This window comes from Aquarana catesbeiana, linkage group LG02 (genome assembly GCF_042186555.1).
Source record: "Aquarana catesbeiana isolate 2022-GZ linkage group LG02, ASM4218655v1, whole genome shotgun sequence".
Lineage (NCBI taxonomy): Eukaryota > Metazoa > Chordata > Amphibia > Anura > Ranidae > Aquarana > Aquarana catesbeiana.
In genome coordinates, this window is record NC_133325.1 from 327,485,925 (window position 1) to 327,502,534 (window position 16,610).

Here is a 16,610-nt window from a genome sequence, read left to right on the forward strand (position 1 = left end):
CTACACAACTTTTTCTGACCATTGCCATTAACACCCTGAGGGCAACATATTAAAACTGCAGCAGAAAAGGCTGATGCCCATAGCAACCCGTTAGCTTTTTCATTTTCATTCCTGACAATAAAAGTGACATGTAAACTGGTTGTTTTGGGCACCAGTTTAGTTCTAGCTTGGATTACAGCACATCAAGTTAAAATAACATCTAGTTGTCCCTGTGTTTCTGTTCTCACTGATTCATAGTGGCTTTTATTTTTAGAATTTGTGTTTAGTGAGCTAAAGTTAGTTCAATGTACAGTATCTACAGTATACCATAAATAAACATTTACCAAGGGTGTAAACATTTAGCGATTATTCACACCAAATCAGTTAAGCTACGTTGATCTGCAAAGAGCAACACAGGCTCATCCTCAGGGTACATAGAAACAAATGTTTTCTGGATGCCCTGTTTATACCACAGTTCTGCGTAAAGGTGAGTTTTGGTACACTGTGAAATAATGCAGACAAGCTGCATTTTTTACATCACACCTCATGTCAGTGCTTCTCACCACATCGAAGCTCCGCTGTGGTGCATATACACTATATTGTCAAAAGTATTGGGACACCTGCCTTTACACGCACATGAACTTTAATGGCATCCCAGTCTTAGTCTGTAGGGTTCAATATTGAGTTGGCCCACCCTTTGCAGCTATAACAGCTTCCACTCTTCTGGGAAAGCTGTCCACAATGTTGGACGATTCTTCCAGAAGCGCATTTGTGAGGTCAGGCACTGATGTGGACGAGAAGGCTTAGCTCGCAATCTCCGCTCTTATTCATCCCAAAGGTGTTCTATCAGGTTGAGGTCAAGTCCTCCACCCAAAACTCACTCATCCATGTCTTTATGGACCTTGCTTTGTACACTGGTGCACAGTCATGTTGGAAAAGGAAGGGGCCGTCTCATCCCCAAACTGTTCCCACAAAGTTGGGAGCATGAAATTGTCCAAAATGTCTTGGTATGCTGGCGCCTTAAGAGTACCCTTCACTGGAACTAAGAGGCAAAGCCCAACCCCTGAAAAATAACCCCACACCATAATCCCCCTCCACCAAATGATTTGGACCAGTGCACAAATCAAGGTCCATAAAGACATGGATGAGCGAGTTTGGGGTGGAGGAACTTGACTGGCCTGCACAGAGTCCTGACCTCAACCTGATAAAACACCTTTGGGATGAATTAGGGTGGAGACTGTTAACCAGGCCTTCTCGTTCAACATCAGCGCCTGACTGATGCAAGAATGGTCAAACATTCCCATAGACACACTCCTAAACCTTGTGGACAGCCTTCCCAGAAGAGTTGAAGCTGTTATAGCTGCAAAGGGTGAGCCAACTCAATATTGAACCAGGGCTGTCTTTAAGGTATGGCAAAAGGGGCAGCTGCCCAGGGCCCTGTCATTGTTGTGGGGCCCAAAACAGCTACCTCATACGTGCCAAATATTCCCGTTTAAATCCCCTCATTCCTTGAGGTTTTAGTACCATGCTGTGTCCTGATATCTCAGTTTGAAGTTCTGTTACTAATTCTGCCCAGCTCTGCCCTATTGTTGTGTACAGATGACTCACCTGCAGACCCTGTGTTTACATGTAAAAACCGGCATTGATATGTAAATAGCAGCAGTAATTATATGTAAATAAGGGCGGACCGGCAGCATTCATATGTACATAGAGGCAGTATTCATATGTATATCATGCCCCCCCTGAGGTTACAGCCACCATCACCTATACTGAATGCTGCCCACTGGGGAGATAAAGGAGCATACTTGAAAGTCCTGCCTATGACTCTGGTCATCAGCCTGTTCTGCTTAAGCAAATTAGTGATGGGGGGGGAGTAGTGTGGTGTGTGCAGAGGTAGGCAGAGAAGGAATTACAGTTTGAGGTGCAGAGGTGAGCAAGAAAGGGATGTATGGAGGTAAGGAAGGTGGGTGCAAAGATGAGTAGAGGAGGCAGGTAGAGTTAAAGTGGAGGGGGATTGGAGTGGAGAGGATGGGGGAGGTTTGGGGTGCAGAGGTTAGCAGGGGTTTTAGGATTGCAAGGGTGTACTGACAGGGTGGATAAAGATGTAGGTCACATGTAGGGCAGCCCATTCATTTCAGTGGGCTGCTCTATGCGCTACACATGCGGAAGAAAGTCCCAAACCCTTTTTCAAAATCACACGGTGCCAAGACAAATGTCAGCAGATACGTGAGAATGTCATTAACGATTAATGGCACTGCTGTGTATCTGCTAAAAGGCAGCATGTTTCTGTGGTGTCAGGAAAGTGATTTTGCATACGTTCCCGACACACACACAAATGTGAATGCAGGCTAAATGTCTCAGTTACATTTGTGGTCAGTGTAAATCTTCTCATTACATTGGTGCTTGGTGTAGAATCCTTTCATTCACACTAGTGGCCAGTATGAAGGTCCCCCTTACATTGGTGGTCAGTGTAAATCCCTCCTTACATTGGTGGTTACTGTGAATGCTTCTATTACATTAGTGGTCAGTGTAAATCCCCATTACATTGGTGGCCAGTGTTGAAACTCCTCTTTATATTTGTAGTCGGTAAAAAAAAAATCAGCATTACCATTGATCGAAGCAAGAGCAAAACTGCATGGGGGGGGGGGGGCAATAATTTTTTTGCCCAGGGTCCAATCAATATTAAAGACAGCACTGTATTGAACCCTACAGACTAAGACTGGGATGCCATAAAGTTCATGTGCGTGTAAAGGCAGACGTCCCAATACTTTTGACAATATAATGTATACATTAATGAAATGTCATTTGCTATATTTCAATTAAAGAAAAGGTAAACAGTTATTTGTGTAGCAAAAACAGAATGCACCTCCCCTCACTGCTGCTTTATAATGGACACTAGCCCACATGCTATACCAGCCCTTTAGCAGGCAGTAGAAAGCAGAATTGCATGCACAATAATATATACTATATTGCTTTGTTTTTGTTTTTTTACTCATTTGATCTTCTACCTTGTAGTTAAATGCACATTTAAATAACACTTACTGTTTCCAATTGTGAAGACTTGACTGAGAGTAATTAACCTGGGTTATTCCATTAGGTTAAATTGAAACCAGCTTTGCCTTTGTCATCTAGTTGCTCACTAACATTAATAGTTAAATCATTTTTAATTAAATAATACAATACAATTTGTGCATCGTCAATGCTGCAATTGAGACAACAGGGTCATAAGAGTGAAGGATGGAAGTGTTTTCTTCTTTTATGTTCCAGTACATCAGGTATGACTCGTTACCAGCATCCATTCCTACAGTCATAGAGGAGAAAAATAATGTGAAGGATTTAATTAGGTTATAGTGTAGGATAGCAACATAATTATGATAGCAGGGGAGATAGTATGGGAAAAGAATGGTATCTAAGAAGTCCAGTCACCTGTGCAAAATTTAAGCACATACTTGAAAGAAGAAGCTACATATGGGAACATTACATTTGAGAAGTATATCCTTTTATGCTATTTATTCATTCATCCAGTCTTTTCATCATAATGCCTTTACAGCATGATGAAGGAGAATAAACACATTAAAATGTTGTTATAATTGGAAATCCATATTTAGATATAATGAATAGGGATGAGCCGAACACCCCCCGGTTCAGTTCGCAGCAGAACATGCGAACAGGCAAAAAATTTGGCAGAACACACGAACACCGTTAAAGTCTATGGGACACGAACATGAATAATCAAAAGTGCTCATTTTAAAGGCTTATATGCTTATATAAGTTATTGTCATAAAAAGTGTTTGGGGACCTGGGTCCTGCCCCAGGGGACATGTATCAATGCAAAATTTTATTTTAAAAACAGACGTTTTTTCGGGAGCAGTGATTTTTTTTTAATGCTTAAAGTGAAACAATAAAAATGAAATATTAATTTAAATATCTGCCTGGGGGTGTCTATAGTATGCCTGTGGCACATTTTTCCCATGTTTAAAGCAGTACCACAGCAAAATGACATTTCTAAAGAAAAAATTGTCATTTAAAACCGTGGCTGTAATGAATTGTCTGGTCTCAGCAATATAGATAAAACAAGCAATATAGATATATAGATAAAGCATAGGATCCACCTCCCCCAGTCCATTACCAGGCCCTTTGGGTTTGGTATGAATATTAAGGGGAACCCTGAACCTTAATTAAAAAAAAAATTGCGTAGGGGTCCCCCTAAAATCCATACCAGGCCCTTCGGGTCTGATATGGAAAGTAAGGGGAGCCCTGCGCCAAATATAAAAAAAATGGCATAGGGGTCCCCCCAAAATCCATACCAGACCCTTATCCGAGCACACAACCTGGCAAGCCAGCAGGAAATTAGGGGGGGACGAGAGAGCGCCCCCCCTCCTGAACCGTACCAGGCCACATGCCCTCAACATGGGGAGGGTGTTTTGGGGTGGCCCCCCAAAGCACCTTGTCCCCATGTTGATGGGGACAAGGGCCTCATCCCCACAACCCTTGCCCCGTGGTTGTGGGGGTCTGCGGGTGGGGGGCTTATCGGAATCTGGAAGCCCCCTTTAACAAGGGGACCCCCAGATCCGGCCTCCCGCCTGTGTGAATTGGTAACGGGGTACAAATGTACCCCTATCATTTCACAAAAAAAGTGTCAAAATGGTAAAAAAGAAAAGAGACAGCTTGGGACAAGTCCTTTATTAAAAAATAAAAAAATAAAAATGTCCCAGTGTAAGTTCACGCTGCCCGATGGACCAAAAATGTTTTTTAAAAAGCAGCAACTGATAAGCCTGCATGGGAGGCTCCTGCTGACTGACGCGTCTTTGCTGTGACAGCTCTTATGTAAATGAGGGCGGGACCACCCAGTGATGTTACCGGGTGATCCCGCCCCCTCTGATGCCACGGGGGCTTCCCCGTGGCGTCAGAGGGGGGCGGGGTCAACTGTTTACGTCACCAGGTAGCCCGGCCCCCCTCTGACGCCTCCTCCATCCATTTGCTCTTGCTAGAGACTTGCCACGCAAATTTGCTACAAATTGGAAAAGGGGCAACTAGAACTTGTGCTTCAAGTGCTCTGCAAGTGTACAACTTGCTAGTGAAAATGTGCAGCTAGTTAACAGACTTACAATTCAACACTGCCTCAAATTTGTGGAAAGTTATCCTTGCTACCAGAGTATGGGTAATTCTGAAGAGACAAGTTGAGCATCACTCTCCATCCAGCATCCAGGCTCTCAAAGCAGTCGTTCTTGAAAAATGGAAAAAGATAGATGTTGCAATATGTCGCCAACTTGTTCATTTCATGCCTAGACGACTTGCTGTCCTTACAAATTATGGAGGTCAAAATAATAGATGTAGTCGTTTTTGTTGTGGGGGTATTCATTTCTGCATCAAATAATTTGAGTAAAACTGAAGATTTTGTAATCTAAGTTATATTACTAATCTTACTTTCATGTAATGGAGCTAAACAAATGTTCTATATAACTCAGTGTTGTCAACATTTTGGAAATTGTTCTTGTGTTGAGATATTGATTATTGATATTGATTAAAATCTTACTTTTCAAAAGGGGTGTACTCATTTATGCTGAGTACTGTACATACACATATCAAAACCTGACCCAAAGAAAGTAATGAGATATTTTTGCACATGCTGTATAATTTATTATGTCAAAACTATTGATTGTTTATTTTTATTAACAGGTATTTGTGATACTGTATGCATTCATTGAAATAACTAAAATTTTAAAAGAGAATTTCAATTGGTGCTCTTGTTTTTCGTTTCTTGCACTATTTAGAAGTTTGGCCTTTCCCTGAGCTGAAATTTGATAGGGCAAAACACAAGACACCAGTATCAATACCTAAGCATCTCATACTGCACATTCATTTTAGGGAGAATACTTATTCATATATTTCTCTACACTGATCCATTATGTAGATGGCTCAATGTAGACAAGTGTTTTAGACTTGGGAGACACATTGGTTTATTTTAATAAGAATGTCTATGTTTATACTTGCCTTATAGATTTATATCAGAATATTAAGTCTATTCAATCTCTATACAGATATTTAGCCCTATATGCTTACAAGCCCCAGAAGAATGATGAGCTGGAGTTGCGTAAGGGAGAAATGTACAGAGTCATAGAAAAATGCCAAGATGGCTGGTTCAAAGGCACATCCCTTCGGACTGGCACATCTGGAGTTTTCCCAGGCAATTACGTTACCCCAGTTTCTAGGTAAGTCAATTTCTATTTCCACCATATAATAACAGCAATTTGCATCGAATGTCACAAGATGTCCTTTAATAATTCCAAAGAAGCTCTGCTGCTTGTTATTATCATTCTGTAATAACTGACATACGGTCCTTAACAAAATGATCAAAGAATAGGGTGTAAACTTGGGTCATTAATAGGCCTTTAACCACTTGACATCCGCACTATGGCCGAATGACAGCTACAGCGCGGACCTGTCATACGATGCCTCCCCTGTGCACGCACCATGCGCATGCCCCACAGGGTGCGTGCCGGACGTGCTGTGATCACCGAGTCACTGAGACTCGGGTGATCACCTATACGAGTAAGGGGCCGGTCCCAGCCCCTTACCATGTGATCAGCTGTCAGCCAATGACAGCTGATCACAAGATGTAAACAAAAGATTGGTAATCTTTTTTTTTTTCTACTCACGCTGATAGCGTGAGTAGAAAAAAGAGTCGATCACCGGCTCAGATGCGAGGGACATCGGTCCCGAAGTGGAAGAGGCACATCTGCCTCATCTGTGCCACCTAACAGTGCCCACAGTGCCACCTATCAGTGCCCACAGTGCCACCTATCAATGCCCACAAGTGCCACCTATCAATGCCCACAAGTACCAGCTATCAATGCCCACCAGTAGTGCCAATCAGTGCCACCTAGCAGTACTGCCTATCAGTTTAACTGATCAGTGCCCATTATTGCCACCCATCAGTGCCCATCACTGCCACCCATCAGTGCCCATCACTGCCGCCTATCAGTGCCCATCAGTGCTGCCTCATCAGCATACATCAATGAAGGAGAAAAATTACCTGTTTTAAATTTTTTATAACAAAATATAAAAAAATATATATATTTTTTTTTTAATTCAGTCTTTTTACATTTTTTTAACAAAAAATAAAAACCGCTGAGGTGATCAAATACCACCAAAAGAAAGCTCTATTTGTGGGGAAAAAATGATAAAAATGTAATTTGGGTACAGTGTTGTATGACCGCGCAATTGTCATTCAACATGCGTCAGCGCTGAAAGCTGAAAATTGGTCTGAATAGGAGGGGGGTTTAAGTGCCCAGTAAGCAAGTGGTTAATGTATGACATTCCTTATAATGGTGTAGATGTCATTGAAAGTTACAAAAAAAAAAAAAAATATGAAAACCTTTGAGAGAAAAATTAAATGACAATTTATGCCACATGTTTCTCAAACATTTTGAAAGAGTGCAAAGAAGGTGCAAAAAAAAAGTCTTTAGTGCAGTCTTGCGTGTTGCGTGTTTAATTCCAGAGTTTCCCCCTGTATATTACACCACATGCTGTAATGGTTGCACACTGCAGCCACCAGATGTCAATGACTCCCTTACTTTACAGTAAGAAGAGTCAACAAGGCTTGTACAGTGCCTTGCAAAAGTATTCACCCCCTTGGTTTTTTACCTATTTTGTTACATTACAGTCTTTAGTTCAATGTTTTTTTAATCTGAATTATATGCGATGGATCAGAACACAATAGTCTAAGTTGGTGAAGTAAAATTAGAAAAATATATACATGAAACTATTTTTCAGAAATAAAAACCAGATAATTGGCATGTGCGTATGTATTCACCCCCTTTGTTATGAAGCCCATAAAAAGCTATGGTGCAGCCAATTACCTTCAGAAGTCACATAATTAGTGAAATGATGTCCACCTGTGTGCAATCTAAGTGTCACATGATCTGTCATTACATATATACACCTTTTTGAAAGGCCCCAGAGGCTGCAACACCTAAGCAAGAGGCACCACTAATCAAACACTGTCATGAAGACCAAGGAACTCTTCAAACAAGTAAGGGACAATGTTGTTGAGAAGTACAAGTCAGGGTTAGGTTATAAAAAAATATCCAAATCTTTGATGATCCCTAGGAGCACCATCAAATCTATCATAACCAAATGGAAAGAACATGGCACAACAGCAAACCTGCCAAGAGACAGCCGCACACCAAAACTCACGGACCAGGCAAGGAGGGCATTAATCAGAGAGGCAGCACATAGACCTAAGGTAACCCTAGAGGAGCTGCAGAGTTCCACAGCAGAGACTGGAGTATCTGTACATAGGACGACAGTAAGCCGTACGCTCCATAGAGTTGGGCTTTATGGCAGAGTGGCCGGAAGAAAGCCATTACTTTCAGCAAAAAACAAAATGGCACGTTTTGAGTTTGCGAAAAGGCATGTGGGAGACTCCCAAAATGTATGGAGGAAGGTGCTCTGGTCTGATGAGACTAAAATTGAACTTTTTGGCCATCAAAGAAAATGCTATGTCTGGCACAAACCCAACACATCACATCACCCAAAGAACACCATCCACGCTGTGAAACATGGTGGTGGCAGCATCATGCTGTGGGGATGTTTTTCAGCAGTCGGGACTGGGAAACTGGTCAGAGTTGAGGGAAAGATGGATGGTGCTAAATGCAGGGATATTCTTGAGCAAAACCTATACCACTCTTTGTGTGATTTGAGGCTAGGACGGTGGTTCACCTTCCAGCAGGACAATGACCCCATACACACTGCTAAAGCAACACTTGAGTGGTTTAAGGAGAAACATGTAAATGTGTTGGAATGGCCTAGTCAAAGGCCAGACCTCAATCCAATAGAAAATCTGAGGTCAGACTTAAAGATTGCTGTTCACAAGCGTAAACCATCCAACTTGAAGGAGCTAGAGCAGTTTTGCAACGAGGAATGGGCAAAAATCCCAGTGGTAAGATGTGGCAAGCTCATAGAGACTTATGCAAAGTGACTTGGAGCTGTGATAGCCGCAAAAGGTGACTCTACAAAGTATTGACTTTAGGGGGGTGAACAGTTATGAACATTGACTTTTTCTGATTTTTTGTTATATTTGTTGTTTGCTTCAAAATAAAAAATAAAAACATCTTCAAAGTTGTGGGCATGTTCTGTAAATTAAATGATGCAAATCCTCAAACAATCCATGTTAATTCCAGGTTGTGAGGCAACAAAACACGAAAAATGCCAAGGGGGTGAATACTTTTTCAAGGCACTATATATATATATATATATATATATATATATATATATATATATATATATATATATACTCTGCATTTAGCATAGACTATATATTCAGTGTTTACTCGATATTCAGTCAGTGCAGGCAGTGTATATATATATATATATATATATATATACATATATATTGTCAGCGAAATTTGGTTGTACGCAAAGCACACAGCCAAATCTCCTGTTTCTAATCATAATAACAATTTTGTCTAATGATATAAATGCATCTCACCTTTTGATCGTATGTCTTTCCTCTGGTGTAGCTCATCCTCTGGTGTGTGCCTCATGCTCACAAATAATCACATCCTCATTCTCCAAGTTCCAAAAAACACACTGCAGCCAGCCTCCCTCAGCTGTCTGAGTGAGCCACTTTATTAGCATATCAATAGCAAGTCACAAAGCTTGAGGGTTCGGCCTCCAACAGCCAATAACACCTCTTACAAAGCTTGTGACCTCACAGGATATGACCTCACAGGATATCAATGACCATATAAGGATTTAACAACACAGGAAAATGCAACAACCAATGAACAATGACTATAGGAGTCTTATGGATGTGTCCTTCCACTGCAGCCACAAACAAAATGGCGCCTTTAACACATGAAATTTAGTTGTTGATCCTGCCAAAATCGAGATTTCTTAATAAAAACCTAAATGATTCTACTGGAACTGGATTTCAGTACAAAACCAGAGATATTTTGCTCGAGACTAAAATCAGCAGACACAAAAAGGCAGTTGCTGCAATCGAAAATCGGTCCATGGCAAAATGGTGAATGAAACCCGGACTACAGAAAAATGGCCGACATTAACAAATGACAAGACAAACCAGGATTTCTTAGACAATACACTCTATTTGACTCTGAGAGTTAGAACTCCCCCATGCTATTACCTAGAAACCTGAGACCCCCACAGGGTGTAAACAGCTCCTATTGTGCTGTCCCAACAATGCATGGGCACTTGGATATGCGACAGGCATTTCAACTTAAAACCAATATTCAATACAGAAAATGCAATAGTTTCCTTGAAAAGTATGTAAACAGTACAAAAATAGAATTCACAAAATGGTGCCTAGAAGCCAGATTGTAGCTTAAAGCACATGGCTTTGCACACACAGAGGAATACACAATGGAGCAGCTTCCCCTACAGGAAGGCTCACAGGTCTTCAAAATGGCCGCCGATGCACATGGTGACCACAACAAAGGCCAAACCCCAACAAAATGGCGCATTTTCCCGCCAAAACTGACCAAGATGGATAAACATTTCAAAGTTCACACACAAAGGAAAAGAAAATGGCCGACCATAGTCACATGGTAGACAACAACAAGAGAACAAAAGGAAGTAGCAGACAGAAAACATTTTCCTGCCAAAACCAAAAATTTCTCCCCAAAATATTACACATTTGAGATACTAAATGAATGCTTAGACAAACATTTAAAAGTGTTAAAGTTACAAAAAACACAACTTAGGAACACATGCTATCCAATGAAACAACCAAGCCACATTACCCACAATTACACGGCTGAAACATACACTCAAACTCAGTTCACATCAGTTTTCACAGGAACAAGACACAGAGATACAGACAGTGAATGCTTGTATGTCTGTTCAGAACATTATAGTTCCCTTCCCCCAGGGCGTAACCCCTTTCAACACAAACACAACAATGCCTGCCCCTTCACTAAACTCATGGCATCTTTACAACCAGGTTCAGCTACTTACAAAACTACTCAGCCACACACACACATTGCAGGCTGCAAATAATAATACATTTCTATTTCTCATATGCATTACAAACTTGTTACACAGCATCAGTCACACACACACACACAGGCACACACCAGACATATGATCAAACTTCCAGCATTATTTCAAAAGATGAAAAATTTGTTCTTTTCGCGAAGCAGACCCTCCCCAACACATCTTAATGATCCGATTCTGAAGGAGGTTCTGTTCACTCCTATGTTCTGGCTCGCCATTCTGTCAGCGAAATTTGGTTGTACGCAAAGCACACAGCCAAATCTCCTGTTTCTAATCATAATAACAATTTTGTCTAATGATATAAATGCATCTCACCTTTTGATCATATGTCTTTCCTCTGGTGTAGCTCATCCTCTGGTGTGTGCCTCATGCTCACAAATAATCACATCCTCATTCTCCAAGTTCCAAAAAACACACTGCCACTTTATTAGCATATCAATAGCAAGTCCCAAAGCTTGAGGGTTCGGCCTCCAACAGCCAATAACACCTCTTACAAAGCTTGTGACCTCACAGGATATGACCTCACAGGATATCAATGACCATATAAGGATTTAACAACACAGGAAAATGCAACAACCAATGAACAATGACTATAGGAGTCTTATGGGTGTGTCTGAGCAGAGACAAGGTGCATGTATGTTTTTAGAAGCCACATGGCTTTCAAATATTAACCCTGTCTCCAACCAGAACAACCCAAAAGACTCCCGTATTTCCGTTGATAGAAATCCCTATTATACATTGTTCCAGAGAACAATGTATACCTGGATTATTCTACTGTCTTTGTGGACGAGAGATTATCGGCAGGCGTACACTCATTGGGCCACAAATGTGTTGATCAGGCACACAGGGGCAACATGAGAGCACATTTGTTAAACCGATAATGTCTTTGCAGAGCGAACACACCCCCACCAGATGATCGTTCTGTGCATCGCACAGGGGCCCTTAGCCGTCCCCACTTCGCAAACATTTCTCTACATCCCCAAAGAGCTTTTCACTACCAAACAGGTCTCAACCAGCATTGGTCTGCCCCAGTCAGCTCTTTAGAGCGGGCTACGATTGAACACACACTGGGAGACTTATGACAATACATTAATATAACATTTTCCACAACAATATATATATATATATATATATATATATATACATATATGTATATATATATATATATAAATATATATATATATATATATATATATATATATATATATATATATATATACTGTATATATATATACACACGGTCTATATATCTAATATCTAATACAGTGTGTACAATTTCTACTACACTTCTGGTACACAATTTAGTGCAGCCATAGTACAGTTTCTAATACAGTGCAGGCGGTGTACACAGTATCTAATGTGTGTACAGTTTCTACTACACTTCTGGTGGTGTACACAATACACAATACAGTGCAGCCATAGTACAGTTTCTACTACTTTTCTGGTGGTGTACACAGTATCTAATACAGTGTGTACAGTTTCTACTACACGTCTGGTGGTGTACATAGTACACAGTACAGTGCAGCTGTAGAACAGTTCCTAATACAGTGCAGGCGGAATACACAGTATCTAATACAATGTGTACAGTTTCTAATACACTTCAGGCAGTGTACACAGTATCTAATATAGTATAGTGTGGTGTTGCAAAACAAAAAATGCATCATATCCGGAAGGCCACCAAGGAGAGGCAGATGATCACAGGCCACTAAAAGAGGGCAAGCAGCCTCTGTGTCTACAGTCAACAGTGGTGGTTGTGGACATGGTGCATCCTCTGCAGGTGGCCGTGGGGCACGCTTGTCCCTTCTTTCTGCTGTGGCCATGTTATTGAACCACAACATGCAGAAGAGTTGGTGGAGTGGATAACAAAGCCGTCCTCATCCTCCTCATGCTTTGTCATCCAGGCTCAGAGTAGTTTACCTTCCAACGCAGCTGCCAAAGAGGCCTATTCCACTGGCTCCTTTTTCACAGTCACTCCTTCTGTAGCCCCACCATCATGCACAGAGGAGTCCCCAGAATTATTCGACCACATTGTCGGATACATGCTGCTGGAGGATGTGCAGCGATTTGAAGGCTCTGGTGTTGGTTCCCAGGTTGAGGAAGGGAGTAATGTGAGCCTAGAAAGAGGGGGTGCCACAGAAGGACAAGAAACTGGCAGTCATGTTACCCCAGCTGCAGCATACTGCCAAGTTTGCTCCAGTGACGAGGAGGGAGGGGATGATGAGGTCACTGACTGTACTTGGGTGCCTGCGAGAAGAGAGGAGGAGGCACAACTCCAACGAGGCAGGATGTCCTCTAGGGGGCAGCTTAAGGGCAGCCACCCTATTGCATCACACCGCAGAGCTCCGCAGGTGCAGGGTGCTGCTGATTCCCGGCTGACTTTTAAAAGTTCCTTGGTGTGGGCCTTTTTCGACACGTGTTCAGCAGATTGCACCGTTGCTGTTTGCAACCTATGTCTGAAGCGGATCAAGCATGGCCAGAACAGTAGCCGCTTGGGCACCACATGCTTGACTAGACATATGACTACCTGCCATAAAGTCCGTTGGCAACAGCACTTGAAAGACCCACATCAAAGAAAAAGGCGGAGTTCTCCTTGCTCCTCATCTGGGATCTCCAACCCTACTATACCTCCAGTCCTCTCAAAAACCTGCACTAAGAGGAATGAAGGTATAACAATAGGTGTCCCAAGTACGTCAATCTGCTAGGAGTACACCACCATCTGATTTTAGCAGGCAAATTCCCCTACCCCAGTTGCTAAACCGTAAAAATAAATTTGGTCCCAGCCATCCACATACTCAGCGTCTAAATGTTAGCTTGGTCAAATTGCTAGCACTGCAACTGCTGCCTTTTCAACTGGTAGACTCTGCCCCCTTTCGTGAATTTGTGGAATGTGCTGTACCTCAGTGGCAGGTTCCAAAACGCCCTTTCTTTTCATGGAAGGCCATTCTGGCTCTCTACCGGCATGTGGAAGGCAATGTTTTGGCCTTGTTGGACAGGGCGGTCAGCAGTAAGGTTTATATTACCTCTGACTCATGATCCAGCAGACTTGGGCAGGAACGTTACCTTTCGTTCACAGCACACTGGGTAACTCTGCTGGCAGCTGGGAAGGGTGCAGGACAGGGTTCAGTGTTGTTGGAGCTTGTTCCGCCACCACGCCTCCAAAATGTTAGTGGTAATTCTGCCACAGCTCTCTCCTCCACCCCCTCCTCTTCTTCTTCCTCTATGGCCTCTTCTGCAGACTTGTCCTCTGAAACAGCGGTGCTCCGTAAGCGTTCAAGGGGCTACGCAAGAAGTCAGGCCAAAAGATGCCATGCGGTGCTTGAGTTGGTCTGCCTAGGGGACAGGAGCCATACTGGGGCAGAGATTTCGCTAGCTCTGTAGGGGCAGGCTCAGAGGTGGTTGACGCCATGCCAGCTTTAGCCAGGACTGGTTGTATGCGACAATGGCACCAACCTTCTTTCCACCCTCCAACAGGAACACTTGACCCATGTTCTATGTTTGGCACACGTCCTGAATGTGGTGGTGCAGTGGTTCTTGAGCAGGTACCCAGGCTTTATAGGATCTCCTGAGGTAGGCCAGAAAAGTCTGCGGTCATTTCCGCTGGTCATACAATGCCAGTGCTCGGCTGGCTGACATTAAAAGGGAATGCAACCTGCCACCAACCGCCTCATTTGTGACATGCCCACCAGGTGGAACTCAATGTCGGCAATGCTGCAGTGGCTTCACACACAGCAGAGGGACATCAATGAGTACCTGTGTGAGTATGGCACCAGGACAGGGCCAGGGGAGCTTGGCTTCTTTTTGCCACACCAGTGGCTACTGATCAAGGATACATGCACTGTCTTGTCACCATTGGAGGAGGCCACAAGGATGGTGAGCAGGAACAATGCATGCATTAGTGACACTGTCCCTCTAGTCTTCCTGCTGGAGCACACATTTTGTGGGATCATGGACAGGGCACTTGAAGCAGAACAGAGGGAGGAAGAGGAGGACTTCCTTACCTCTCAAGGCCCTATTTATCCAAATAGCATTCCTACGGGCCCGCAAAACACACAGGAAGAAGAGGAGGAGGAATGTGTCAACATGAATGTAGAGGATAACACTCAGCAGCAGTCTTCAAGGGATGGTTTTCAGTCCCCAGAAACCCAAAGAGTTGTACTTGGATAGGAGGAGGTAGTTACAGATCATGTGATCCTTAGTGACCCAGAGAACTCAGAATCAAATGCTTCTGCAAACTTAAACTGCATGGCCTCCCTGATTCTGCAAAACCTGCGAAAGGACCCTAGGATTTGTGATATCAAGGAGAGGGATCATTACTGGCTGGCAACCCTTCTTGATCCACGTTACAAGGGTAAGGTTGCAGAACTCATCCTGCCTTCGCAGAGGGAGCAGAGGATGAAACATCTTCAGGAGGCCTTGAAGAAAGGTTTGTGCAATGAATTTCCAGACCCTGGGAGGTTACAATTTCCTGGTTCTGGACAACATGTTACTGAGGCTTCGTTCAGTCAGAGGAAGAGCGGTGGAGAAGGTGGCCGGCTGACCGATGCCTTTAAACAATTTTTCAGTCCTCAGTGCCAAGGTCTGATTGGTTCAAGCAACCATCACCAGTGTCTGCATTACATGGTGCAGGAATATCTAGGGGCAAAAGCAGACTTGGAGACCTTTCCAACAGAACATTCACTGGGTTACTGGGTCTTGAGGATGAACCACTGGCCAGAACTTGCTCAATATGCAATTGAGCTACTGGCCTGTCCTGCATCCAGCATGCTTTCTGAATGCACATTAAGTGCTGCTGGATGGTTTGTAATTGATCAAAGAGTACGCCTGTCCACAGACTCTGTTGATAAGCTCACATTCATAAAAATGAATCAGTCTTGGATCAGCAGCTATGAAGCACCTGATGCTGATGTAACTGATTGAATTTGTTATGGATGTGGGATCCCTTGAAGACTGCCTATGCTGACTATCCTATTCCTCCTTAATCTTGATGATGCTAGGTTCCAACAATATTTTTGGTGTAGGGCACCACCACCACCCAAGGCCCAATTTTTCTGCCACTGTTTAACAGGGGCATGTAACTGCAATTTTTGATCTAATATTTCAAAGCAGGTGTCCAGTCCTGCGCCCAACAAGAGTATCTGTGAGGGGTTACAGTGTTGTGGCACCACCATCACCACCCCCCAAGGCCCAGTTTTCTGCCCCTGTTTAACAGGGGCATGTAATTACAATTTTTGATGTGATATTTCACAGCAGTGCCTGTTCCTGTGCCCAACAAGAGTATCTGTGAGGGGTTACAGGGTTGTGGCACCACCACCACCGCCCAAGGCCAAATTTTTCTGCCCCTGTTTAACAGGGGCATGTAATTACAATTCTTAATATAATATTTCACAGCAGGGCCTGTTCCTGTGCCCAACAAGAGTTATGCCCCGTACACACGGTTGGATTTTCCGATGGAAAATGTGTGATAGGACCTTGTTGTCGGAAATTCCGACCGTGTGTAGGCTCCATCACACATTTTCCATCGTATTTTCCGACACACAAAGTTTGAGAGCAGGCTATAAAATTTTCCGACAACAAAATCCGTTGTCGGAATTTCCGATCGTGTGTACACAAAT

The 16,610-nt window shown here is 43.0% G+C and overlaps 1 protein-coding gene across 3 annotated transcripts in view; it reads left to right on the plus strand.

Annotated features, from left to right (window-relative positions):
* The window catches only part of SH3RF3 (SH3 domain containing ring finger 3), a 606,895-nt gene that overhangs the window by 475,588 nt on the left and 114,697 nt on the right, over positions 1 to 16,610 (plus strand). For 2 of the 3 annotated variants that reach the window (XM_073614818.1, XM_073614820.1), the window contains one exon: positions 6,021 to 6,191. The exons of the other annotated variant lie outside the window; for it this stretch is intronic. In XM_073614818.1, the coding sequence (XP_073470919.1) occupies positions 6,021 to 6,191 (171 nt within the window). The remainder of the gene's footprint in view (positions 1 to 6,020; positions 6,192 to 16,610) is intronic. 3 annotated transcript variants of the gene reach the window in all.